This window comes from Lucilia cuprina, chromosome 5 (genome assembly GCF_022045245.1).
Source record: "Lucilia cuprina isolate Lc7/37 chromosome 5, ASM2204524v1, whole genome shotgun sequence".
NCBI lineage: Eukaryota > Metazoa > Arthropoda > Insecta > Diptera > Calliphoridae > Lucilia > Lucilia cuprina.
In genome coordinates this window covers 19,885,259-19,899,133 of record NC_060953.1, presented here as the reverse complement: position 1 = coordinate 19,899,133, position 13,875 = coordinate 19,885,259, and the positions used below count along the sequence as shown (strand labels likewise).

Genomic DNA, 13,875 nt, shown 5'->3' with positions numbered 1-13,875 from the left:
TCGATGTTTTTAATACAAATTTACTTAAAATTTTATGGAAACATTAATATACATTTAAAATGTCGATGTGCTTTTTTGATGTCGGTATATATCACAAAAAAGATGGCTTCAAATTAGTAAAAAATTAAATCTAAAATATTTGTAAACCTGATACCGTACTACTCAATGTTTAGTTCATTTGCTTTTGCTTTGATTTTAAGAATGTTCGTCTCCCATGTTTGACGTTGGTCTAGTTCTTTCTACTTTGTCTTAAAAGAAACAAATGAATTTCCCCCCACCATAATAGATACATATAAAAAATGCTTAAAAGTGAGTTTCAGAAAAACACTTATACGTCAATAATTGCAGGATGAATGCCTAAATAAAATTTAGATTTTCATATTTTTAAAGAAATAGTATTATAATTTAAATAATTATCTGCTATAAAGTGATATTTCAGGTCCCCGGTTGTACAGCATTTGGTGGCCTCCGGTAGGTTAGTGTTTTAGTCTGGTAGATCGGAAGTCATGGGTTTGATTCCCACCTGAGGCACTGGTAAAGGGTTGTAGTCATGGTTTACCTTTTCATGGAACTGTCCATATGACTATATTTAGGACTATAAATGTATGAAAACATTTTTCTAAGAATATTCTATAAGTAGTATTTAAACTATATTTATAATTAAAAAAATATTTTCTACTGCTATGAAAGACTAGTGGCGTTATTAGAAGACTTTTTCTCCTTTGAAGACCCAATGTTATTTGCCTCCTTCATTGTTGTTGGAAGAATTAAATTTGTCGTTTCTGGGAACAGCAATGTTAAGAAAGCACTTATGATGGCTGTTGTAGCAAATAATATTGCCGGAGCATTTTCATAGTATTTTGCCTAGAACGAAGTGTATACATGCATACAAAATAAGTTAGAAACAATGATACAAAAACAACAAATTAAAATAACTAGAGCTTACAAGAAGTGGAGTTTGCGGCGCCAACATTGAACCAAATCTTCCCATCATGGAACAAAATGATAATAAGCTATTGCGTAGATTTGTGGGGAATATTTCTGAGGTAAAGAAGTATAATACTTGAAAACTGGCCGTAATTGTTAATTTGCCGATCAAAAACAAACATAATTGTAAAGTGTTAGAGTCTGTAAATTAATTCGATTAAATATCATATCAATTAAACTTTTTAAATAGCAATTTACCAGGCGGCATAAATATAGTTGCTAAACAGCACAATCCACTAATGAACATGCAGCCAAATAGGGAGTATCTTCTGCCAAATCGATCCATAATAAGCAGTGGTAACAAAAACCCTGGTATTTCTACCAGTGCTATATAAATAAAATTGTTGTACTTATTTCCATCCAATAGAACCGCATTTAAGCTCAGTCCATAGTACACCAAAACATTTACAATCCAACAAAAAGAACAATTTGCTATTCGCCAAAATAGTTTCGAGAAAGCTTGTTTTATTGGAAATTTCCCCTCCGAAACATTTTGAAGTTTTTCACGATTTGCTAAAACCAATTTGTCCAATGAGTGATCCGATAGTTTACGTTTATTAACTCTTGCCGCACGTTTTAAAATGTTCTTCGCTTCGTCCTCTCTACTTTGACTTAGAAGCCACCTTACACTCTCTGGTAATATCCAAAAGTATACGACTAATGATAAAGCTGGTACATACATGATGCGCAACAATATTCTCCAGTTTGGATAGTACTTTGCACCTAGGGCCAACAGCATTTCTCCAATAGCATAAAAAATCGTTATTAAACTGCATGCAATAACACGTCTCTTAGGTCCTACTAGTTCTATACCCACAATAAAGCATATTGAATATAGGGGACTTGAAGCCATGCTGTCCAAAAATTCGAATATCACAAAAAATGTGTAGGATGTTGCAAACGAACGAATTATTCCTAAAAAGGCTGCAACGAATCCTCCCAAGGCAAGTGCAGTGACACGTCCATATCTTAAAGTTATTTTTTATTATTAAATGTGTTTATAAAAGGATTTTTATTAAATTTTAAAATGCTAGATCATAAGTCTTAATATATAAAATCTCAGATTTAAAATTTTACCACAAATAAAATTATATTTTTAAATTTGAATACTTAAAGCCCTTTACTATTATAGAAAGTTGAATTTAAAAATAAAAAATATGAGGATTTTAATGAAACATTAGGAAAAAATATATTATAATAACAATTTACCTGTCTGAAATGAAGCCTCCAAGAGGAATGCCAATAAATTGTCCAATGTTGTTTAGCGTACCAACTAATGACAGTTTCCATTCATCCGAACAAAAAATGTCAAACTACAAAGAAACAAAATTAATTTAATTTAGAAAAGACGTATTTAACATTTTCAATGGTTTGTATGAGATGAAATTATAAATTTCAAAGGCTGAATTTGAAATTGAAAAAAGTCAAAACTTTTTTTAAAGGATTGATTTTCAGATTGCAAACAAAATCTCGAATTCCAGTTGTGATGGCGCAATATTCTTGCAGATTCGGATTCAATGCAGCCCAATCCTTTAGAAATGTATATTCTCTGTTTGTCGGCCACGTAATAAATAATGCATTTGGTTTGAATTGTTTATTTATTAATACATATAATATAAAATAACTAATTTTGAATAATAAATGTAAGATACAGAGTTTTGAGATAATTTGATGAAATTTGGCATATACTGCTCTTTTGACATAATTATTCGAGGATAAAATAAAAAAAGTACAATATTTTGCTACGATGCAGGACATCCAAGTATCCTCAAATAACTGTCAGCATTATTATATTATAATGATAGATAAGTTTATGTAGATTATTATGTTGCTCTGAGAAATTAAGTAAAAATTTCCAAAAAATGTCTTAAATAAAGTTTTAATAAAAACAACAATATTTCTGAAACTAGAGATAATTTTTGAACTCAGCCGGTGGAAATACATAGGAATGAACTATTTTTATTTAAAAGGCAGTCATCGATCATCACTCACTGAGTACAGACGCGCGTTGATTATATTGTGACTTGTTTGTATAGAATAACGGTTTACAGTTATTTTTTTTTTTTTTATTTTGCTTTGGACTTTACTTCACTAAATTTTTGTAAATAGTTTTGTTTTTGTGATCTGTAGTGTGAACAATTAATTACATATAGTACATAGCGGACAATTAAAAAATGGCCCCCGGGCCACCAAATCTTTCATCGAATAGGTTTGCCATTCTTGGCGATTTTTTTGATCAACCTCAGCTACCTACTCCCAGGCCGAACACTACACTTAGTGATCCTAAATACCTTGTAATATCATCGAAGGATAATCAATTGGGAAAATTAAGCCCATTCATTATACACAGAGGATTGAACGCAATTTCAACACTAATAGACTCCATTAGTCAACTTAGAGATGGTAACCTTTTGATTTTGGTCCGTAACCAGGTCATTGCAAACAAATTCTTGAAGGCGAAAACATTACTAAATTTATGTGAGATCAAAGTCCAACTTCATGAGACTTTGAACTTTGTTAAGGGAGTTGTATATGCACCTTGTTTAAAGGACGTACCTGATGACGAAATTGTTTCTGAGCTTAAATCTCAGGGAGTAGTTTCGGTATATAAATTCACCACCAAAAATGATGATGGTTCCATCCAGTTTAATGGTAATATGGTCCTAACATTTAATTTGTATAACTTACCGAAAGTTATCGATGTAGCTTGGTATAAGGTTAAGGTTAAAACTTATTTTCCTAACCCTATGCGTTGTCGCAACTGCCAACTTCTGGGACATACCAAGAATAAATGTTCTAATCAAGCCTCTTGTGATAAATGTAACCTCCCACCTCATGAACCAGATGACTGTACTCGTCTTCAATGTGCCAATTGTCGTGATGAGCACCCATCCTCGGATAAAAACTGCCCTCGGTTCATTCAACAAAAGGAAATCATTAAGATTAAAACATTGGAAAAATGCTCCTTTGGCGCTGCGAAGAGAAAATATGAAATTTACTTGAAGACACCAACTCAGACTAATCTTCGACAAACCTTCACCGAAATTGTGCAGGAACCTGCAAATTTGAATAAGACAAAAAAATCTCAACAAAAACGGAATGCAACATCTCCAAAAATGGATAAAGCTACAAAGAAACTTCCCCGACGAGACTCATATAGTTCTTCATCAAATGAAATAGACACACGTGCATCTACTTCATCATCGAAATCTAAAAAATCTAAGACAACGAACAATAGTAAATCATCGGAACCTTCCGAACCACCAAAATCAGCAAATAATTCTACCTCAAAACTACAGACAAAATCTACAGAACCTTCTAAAGTAAATACAGAAACTGAAAAAATTGACACTGAAAATGAAAATATTTGTGATTTATCTTCCCCCCTTGGAAAGATAACTCAGGATCTTATCAATAAGGATCAATATTTCTTACCATCATCCGATAGGATGGATAACTCTGATGGCTAATTTACGTACATTCATCATGGCGTCGTGCTCTACAACATCTAACCTAAGTAAATTAAATTTTACTTTTTTGTTATGACGTCATCATGGCTGATTTTCGTATATTGCAGTGGAACATGAAAGGTTTCATTAACAATATAAATGAATTGCAGCTTTTAATTAAGGAGCACAACCCATCACTAATATCCATTCAGGAAACACACTGTTCATATAATTTTGACCCTATTCCACCTAAAGGCTATTCTGCCTATTTCTTCAATTCACCCTGTAACATCTCATCTAAACAAGGCGTTGGAATAATGATAAAGAACAATATACCTCATAGAATTGTTCATGTAAACTCAACACTGCAGTCTCTGATAATTGAAATACAACTGGACATAACGTTTTCTATAATTTCAATATATATACCACCATGTCAACCATTCTCTAAGCGGGAACTCACTGATTTATTTGACTCCACTACAACACCTAAGCTGGTTATTGGCGACTTTAATGCCTGGAATGTAGCTTGGGGCTCTTCGGGCAATAACCATAGGGGAAACACGTTGGAAAGTGCGATAATTTCTTCCGATTTATACATTTTGAATGATGGCCGACCCACCCACTTTTCCACTCATGGTACGTTTACACATATTGATGTTTCCTTATGCTCTCAAAGTTTATTATCTTCAACATCATGGAATATATTGGACGAGATGTATAACAGTGATCATTTCCCTATTATTGTGAAAATTCGTCTAAAAAATGATAACCGAAGATTTAATTATAATCGTAAATTTCTTATGAAGTTAGCTGATTGGACAAAATACTCTGATATGGTTGATTCGGAAATGGAAAAAAGACCACAATCTATGAATATCAATAGGGAAGCTTCGTCGATTACAAAGGCAATGAGGACAGCGGCCAACATATCAATTCCACAATCTTCTCTGAAAGGTAAAACGAATGTTCCATGGTGGAATAAAGAACTTTCTAAATTGCGTGAGGCGAAAATAATTTCATGGCGGAATTTTAAAAAATCTCCCACAACTTCTAATTTGATATTGTACAAAAAGGACAACGCAATATTCCGTAGAGAAATGAGAATACAGAGGAAAAGTAGCTATGAGAATTTTACGAATAGCATCAATCGAGACTCATCAGTCAGTGAAATTTGGAGTAAGATTAATAGATTATCGAACAATAATGTGAATAGACAAATAATAGCTATTAAATCGGATGACCACATCATTACTGAAGCTTATGATATAGCTGATTCCTTTGCAAATGTATGGTCAAATTACTCTTCTGATGGCAATTTTTCTGAGGAATATAATCGCTTGAAAGTTGAATTTATTGGCACCTTACCCAACGAAACGTTGAATTTTAACACTAGACAAATGGAAAATGATATAACCCTTTCTGAACTTTTTTATTGCTTGAATAAGGTTAGTGGTTTAACGCCTGGTTATGACAGGATATCATATGATATGATAAAACAGACTAGTCTTAACGCAAAAAGGAGATTACTTTCACTTTATAATGAGATAATGGATAAGAATATAATTCCCTTCGAGTGGAAAACAGCTACAGTAGTGCCTATTCCTAAGACCAACGTCAACTCTCTTGATGTTAAAGCATATCGTCCTATTTCCTTATTGTCTTGTCTTAGCAAAGTACTGGAGAAAATTATTGCTAACCGGTTGTCATGGTTTACCGAAAGAGAATGTCTTATTGCTAAGAATCAAGTAGCATTTAAATCTGGTAGAAGTTGTACGGATGCTCTCCTGCACATAGATTTATTTATTACAAAAGCCCTTTCATCACACAACCACGTTTCCATCCTCTCAATTGATTTTGAGAAGGCTTTCGATAGGGTTGGTGCTCATGTTATTTTGGATGTATTGAACAAATGGAAGGTTGGTCCCAAGATTTTTAATTATGTGAAATCATATCTGACAGATCGCAAATTCCGAGTTAGAATAAATAGTACTTATTCTATATCCTATGAATTATACAATGGAATTCCGCAAGGTTCACCTTTGTCAGTTATCCTGTTTTCTATCGCATTCAATGAGATCAGTTTAATAATTAATAAACACAAATACATAGATCACTGCATTTATGCTGATGATTTGTATATATTCTGTAAGAAGAATAGTAATGCTGAGTGTAACGATTTATTACAGAATGTATTGGACGAAATCTGCAGTTGGTCATCAAAATCTGGTGCTAAAATATCTACTTCGAAAACCAAAAAACTACATGTTTGTAGGAAGAGAATTTGCGATGTAAATCAACATAACTTGTCCATTGGGGATTATACAGTGGACAATGTGGATCAATTGAAAATACTGGGTATTATATTTGCGAGAAATTATTCATGGAGAGATCATTTCTTATACCTTAAGAGATCGTTAGTTAAGAGAGCTAACATTATTGGTTTTCTTTCCAGCAGGAAAAGTTGTATCCATATTAACACCTTAACATACCTCACTAGAACATTGATTCTGAGTAAGATTGATTACGCACTATTTTTATCTGGGAATACTGCAAAGACAAATATAAGCCTGATAAAGAGTGTTTATCATCAAGCTATCAGATCTAGTGTGTATGCTTTCCGGACCACTCCAATTGAAAATTTATTAGCGGAATCCGGTTTACCATCAATTGAAGAACGTATAAATGAGGCTAAATTGAAATTATTGCCAAAAATAATATTTCCAAACAACTCGATAATTGATGTTGACGTTCAAAAGCAATTTATTGCTAAAAGATTATATCGTATACCATCAGCAATAGGTGAATCTATTCGCCTTGCAATTTCTCTGGACATATATATACCCGGAAAACCTATTAAATGTAGATATCCTCCTTGGTTTTTTGATGATAAATTGTGTGATATTTCCTTATCCGTATTTAATAAACATGAATACTCGGACGAAATTTTTATCCAGCGCTATCTGGAAAAGGAAGTAGCTTTAGCTGAAGATGGTTGGAATTTTTATTTCACTGATGGTTCTAGGGTGGATAATGGAATTTCATCTTATGCAATTGTGGATAAAGACGGTACTGTCCTTCGTATGAAGATTCTTCCTGAATACACCTCTATATTTACTGCGGAAGCAGCGGCTATAATCAATGCCATTTTCATAGCACTACAGGATGGACGGAAAACAGTAATTTGCACTGATAGCTTGTCAGTCGTTAACGCAATACGTAGCCCCCTATCACGGAATTGGAACACTGTTAATCACATCCGCGATCTTCTGATATGTAATTCTGACAATCTGAGGGTATTATGGATACCAGGTCATAAGAACATTTTAGGCAATACTAATGCTGATAAAGCCGCCAAATTTGCTAATAGTGCCCCGATTTTAATGGAACATCAAACTGAAAAGGCGGATATAAAAGCACTTATTAAGAATGTTGTACGGAAAAGAAGAATATCTGAATGGGCTGATTATTTCCATCCTCATTATAAAGAGTTAAATCTAAATTGCGACCAACCCAAATATCCTACGGGAATTCACAGACAACAAATCAGAATTTTTTCACGCTTACGCTTAGGTCATACATATGTGACACACAATTTTCTTTTTAACCGGGATTCATTGTCAGCCTGTCCAAAATGTAACATGGATCTCTCTGTCGATCACATTCTTTTACACTGCAGTTATTTTCAAGATATCAGAGATGACATTTTTGGATCTTCCAACCCCAGAGAGTTACTGAAAACACCATCGATTGACAACATATTGAAGATAAATGAATTTATAACCAGAACTGGATTTATTATTTAATTTTGATATATATATATATATTTTGTGAATTATTTTTATTTCGAATTAGATCAATTGTTTTTAAAATGTCACTGCTTTCCTATTTTATTTTTTTCTATGAAAATATTTTTTTTTTTTCTTTATTTTAACGAGTAATTTAGTTTTATGAAATTAATGAATATATAAGTTATTTTATTTTTTTCCTTTTTTTATTTATTTTTTATTATGATCGATTTGTTGACTACCTTAAGAGCCGATAGTCTTAGCAGCTAGTGCTCTATAATTTGTATTAGTTTATAATTAAATTATAATCTAATAAAGAATAATAATAATAATATTTAAAAGGCATTTTCATTTTCAATAAATTCCTAACTTTTACTATTGACAAGTTATTTAATAGAATTTAGGGACAATCGTTAGGTAAACGATTAGGCATTAAATTAAAATTAATTCACGAAAATTATTTTTGAGTACACAGTTAGTTAATTTTGTTTGCTGGTTTAAGCGTCCAAATTTATGCAAAAAATGAAAAAGTGTAAACAGCTGATGTAAAAAAAGTAATATAGTTTTTACACCCTTCAGGCATTTTTAAGATAAATGGATGAAATTTGGCACACACGCTTTTTTCTCAACCGAAAAGGGCTTTTGGGCTTATAATTAATTCAAATGATCTATTATGTCAACAAAAGTCGAAAAAAAATATTTTATAGAACTTTAAATGACACTACCGTTTTTGTAGTGATCGGAGCACATTTGACCATAGCTTGAAGGTCAAAATTCACTTATAATCGCTACACACAGAAAAAAGATCGATTGGAAATCGGTTAGCATGATAAATATTTAGTTAAATTAATTAAAATTATATCGCTGTTATTAAAAGTCTGTAAAATTAACAAATTTTCTATAATCAGTACTAAAAAATCATAATTATAAACGAATTGTGGTGTTAACAATTTCCATATCAGTAATTTGAACTGAATTGTATCGGTTATTAATTATTTTTGTGAATTCAGTAAAAGAAGCCGATTTTTATTTAGAATTGAAACGTCAGATCTCAAATATTAGTCGTTGCAACTTAAAAATAGTAGAGAGTAAAAAATATTGGGCACTGCAACCAATTATTAATGGAAACAATTATTTAAAATTAAATGATGAATAAAGGAACCAATTTCGATGTTCACAACCAATAAGTTGGTAATTTTAGATGACGTACATAAAAATAAATACTTAAAATAAAATGAATTTATATTTAATAAAAAGACAAATTACATTTGAGGATAAATAAATACCGAAAGATTGGATATAAAAGGTAATGTTAAATATGTTTTATATCTCCTAATCTATTTTGTGTTATTTTCTATTAGTTTTCTTAATTTTATAGCTGCGGAAAGGTAGTACTCCTTTGGACATGTTAGGAAGAAGAACAAAATCCCCGGCACATAAACATCAAATTTTCATCAATCATCAAATAATATATATACGTTTTGTAAGTTTATACAGATTCATATCTTATTGTAAATATTTTAAATAAAATGAAATATATTTTAAAAATACACATAATCCACAAATTGGGTTTTAATAAATAATAATTTCAGTTGTAAATACCAATAATTTCAATCCTGATTACCGAATAATAATTAAAAATAGTTGTGTACTCCATATATTCAATAAGAGTAACCGAATTTTACAATAATTACAATCGAATAAAGGTATAGTTGTGAGAGCCGACTGAATTCGATTAGAAACAAATTCGGTTATCACAACGAATCTGTTTTCTTTGTGTAATAACACTTTTAAATTCTACATAAATAACTTTAAAGTAGACGTAACTTCCTCTACCAACTTAAATAAGGATAGGTTCATATTTATCCCTACTCCTCTATTAGCCCTCTTAAAATATATATTTTTGTAAAAAAAAAATAAAAATATTCTGGAATAAAGTAAAAAAATCAAATGTTTATTTTTTTTTAATAATCAACATTTTTAACATACTGTCTGCTGTAGAGTCGGTTATTTGCCCGACTATACTTCCATACTTGTTATAAAAATAAACTGTAAAATATTTTAATTCTCGATAAGTACAATTTTTCGGAATTTAATGGAAGGGGCCAATCCCCTAATTGAAAGTCCGCCAATTTGTCTCTAAATGTTCACATGAATGTCAAAGTTCTTCATGTAAAATTTAAAGATTCTAGCTTCTACAGTATCTCCCGGATGAAAGTCCGCCTTTTCCCCCAAAATGTTTAGATGAATATAAAAGTCCTTTTTAAAAAATTTTATTATTATTCTATACATATTCTATTAGTTCCTAAGATAAAATATTTCGTTGTATTTAATTCATAAGGGAGGTGCCGCTCCCCCCATAGGTAGTCCGCCAATTTATTACCCAAAGTATATAAATGTATGCTAAAGTTCTTCGTGCAAAATTTGAATCTTTTAACTCTAATAGTTCCCAAGATAAACGGATTTGTGTATTATATTAATATGGGAGGTGCCACGCACCATATTGAGACTTATGTGGCTCCGACCAAATTGGAGGGCTCTAACTGTTACATTTTCCGAGATAAACTGGTTTAATATTTTCCTAATATGGAAGGTGCCACGCCCACTATAGTCATTCCGCCTATTATATCCAAAAAATATTCTTATGGATGTCAAAGTTCTCCGTGCAAAATGTGAAAACTCTAATTGTACTAGTTTCCAAGATATATGACTTTTAATAGCTATTAAATAAGTAAGACACTTGAAATTTTAAAATAAAAATTATGGAAGAATAGAAGACGCATTGTTTTGATAAAAAGCAGTGACGTTTTGTGTTGTTTTGTATGGCAACACTGCTAAGTTTAATCTTGTACTCAAAATCATTCATGATCTGAAGTTAATTAAAATCATATAGTAAAATTGAAAATATTTGTCCAATTCACAATAGATATCGAATTGTTATATGTCATAAACATTTTTCATTTTCAAGCAAAAACAAACCAATAATAAACAAGTAAGAGTGTTATATTCGGCTATGCCGAATCTTATATACCACCATCAAACCTCGTTTGACTCGAATGAAACTTACTTATGTCGAATTTCATCTACATATATACACGTATTTTTAGGCCAGCTATAAGCGTTGAAATAATTTCCTAAGGGAACATTATATAGGGGGGGGGGGTCAATTATGGGTCTATCCTCATAAAATTTGGTAGACAGAATTTAGAATATTCGTATTTTTAAACAAGTTATGACAGTATATTGGGTCTATGACCAATATTTCGATGTGTTACAAACGGACCCAGCAAAATCTTTACTTACCCGGTAAGTAGGCAAGTAATATTGGAGAAAAGTGTAAGTATGTAGTTACTTTTTGGGTGAATAACTACTTATTTTTGTTCGACGATGACCAAAAAATAACTAGTTACAAATCTGCTTACCAGACTTTTCCGGATTTAAAATTGGTTTTACAGTTATTATTAATGTTTACTATTCTATTCTTTTACTCAATGCCCCATAAAAAATAGTTTTATCATTCTATCTGGAATGGTTTTACTCAAATGTAAATATCAACATTTCTTGAAAAAACTTCCAAAATCGACTACGGTTAGAAACACTAACTAATTCCTTATTAGACATACGCTATATACAATTGACTATAAATTCCATTCAAAACAATTATTTTATTGATAACGAGAATTCATTACCAAAATGATTGAATTGCAAAATCAGTATACCTCCATCTTTCTGCAAGCAAATTTCAGTGGCTTTAAAAGAGGATTGTTCCAGACAAACATTTTGGGGCCACCCTAATGTATAAGCATATTCAGACCTACATATGCGAATTTTAACGGTCATAAATTATCGCTTTAGTTAGTTGCATGATTTAATACAATTTTAATCACATTTTAACAAGTTAAACAAATCAATTGACATACTAATAGACTTGAACAGACGATCGGAAATGTGTATTTGTTACCTTCTATTGTACAAATTTGATAGCACATAGTACATATATTTGTAGTTGTCAAATTATTTTTATCAATTAAATAGTACTTGTATAAATAAATTCGTTGAATGAAACAAAACAACGAAAGATGTTTATCAACAAAAATTAAAAAAAAAATCAACACACTTTTGACAGACAAACAGTAGACTTTGGCTGATTAAAGCCTTGTACGATGAATATACTCACGTCATTTGATATTGTGACTTCATTATCGCGAAAAATTAAATTATCGCTGCTACATATTTCGATTTGATTTTGATCAAAATTATCAGCCTTACATGTATCACCATAAGTAGCACCGTCATCATAATACTTAGCATCTCGGTCATGAATTCCGTAGACTTTAGGCATTCCTGTTGTGGTGTTTTCTTGTAGTCTACTCGCATAGCGTTTACATTGATCCAAACTATTAGTTTTATTAGGTATTGAAAATGATGTCCAGTGTTCATCGTAACGACTGTTAGCTGTATCGCATTCTGTAATGTTACATCTAATAAGAAGTTTTTCTGTTCAGCCGATTCAACTTTATATAGAGAGTGACACATTTTAGAGAATGTATGTATGTATGAATTATTTTACCTATAAGTCACTGTACTGGCAGTGAAAACATATGTCACTGAAAATATTGCATTGAACATCATGGGTATGCAAATGAGAATAAAAATGAACAATTGAAATTTTCCAAATTGTCCAATACGTATGAGTATAGAGTCCAGCGTAAATTCATCTTTGTCAGCGTTATTTTCAGGCGTACTCAGATCGACAGTAGCTGAAATACTTTTTATAGTGGATTCCATGGCAATGTACGAATTTTATAGATTGCAGTATTTATGAATTTATGTATATATGGTTGTATGTAAGTATGTACTTGTGTTTTGACCGGTTTTTAAAGATTTAAATTTAACTTTTAATTTATGGACATTTAGAATAAAATTGCATATTGCGACATGTATCGTAGCAAGTTATTAGTATTTTATTTTGTTATATTTATTTTTCTATTTATTTAATGTCTGATTAATATTTTATTAATATGTTCTTTTTAAACTGAGAGTTCATTACCCGTCGGTTGCTCTATAACAACTGATCGATTTTTGTGAAAAAAACTTCTTGATTACTTATTCCGATTAACTAACAGCTGCTACTATACAAGTAAGTGTGAGTACAAAAATACAATAATATTTATAATTTTAGTATGTTATGTATTTGATTAACGGTGTATTTTTCAGTACAGACTTCGCTTTTGCAGCACGTTATTTTAAAAATGGCAATTTTTCATCTATGCAGTACGTTATTTAAAAAAAAAATCAATTTGTTTTCTATGCCATAAGCGGTTACAAATTTATAATTGTCAATAAAATAAAAAAAACATTCTAAATTGTATTTACCCATTCTATTTATAGATAATAATTTTTGAAAAGAACAATTAAGAAATTATAGCCGACCATGTAATAACCTACATCAGTAAGAGAATATAATGTTGTTTACTTATTTAAATTTTCTGAAAGAGGCTTTATAGCGGGTAAGTAAGAGAATATAATGTTGTTTACTTATTTAAATTTTCTGAAAGAGGCTTTATAGCGGGACTGGGGGAAAATGTGATCGATCCTCAAAGTTTGGTTGATGGATCTACGTTTACAAATAATGTATTTATCCTAAATTT

General features: G+C 31.1%; 1 protein-coding gene across 1 annotated transcript; it reads right to left on the bottom strand.

Annotated features, from left to right (window-relative positions):
* Nucleotides 1-135: 135 nt before the first annotated feature.
* Nucleotides 136-13,302, bottom strand: LOC111687136 (solute carrier family 22 member 3). The gene is made up of 6 exons (XM_023449554.2): nucleotides 12,795-13,302; nucleotides 12,402-12,705; nucleotides 2,197-2,300; nucleotides 1,186-1,955; nucleotides 947-1,128; nucleotides 136-864 (listed from the first exon to the last, which is right to left on the bottom strand). Exons 1-6 carry the CDS (start codon nucleotides 13,010-13,012, stop codon nucleotides 682-684), a joined length of 1,761 nt encoding a protein of 586 aa, XP_023305322.2. The 5' UTR covers nucleotides 13,013-13,302; the 3' UTR covers nucleotides 136-681.
* Nucleotides 13,303-13,875: the final 573 nt, after the last annotated feature.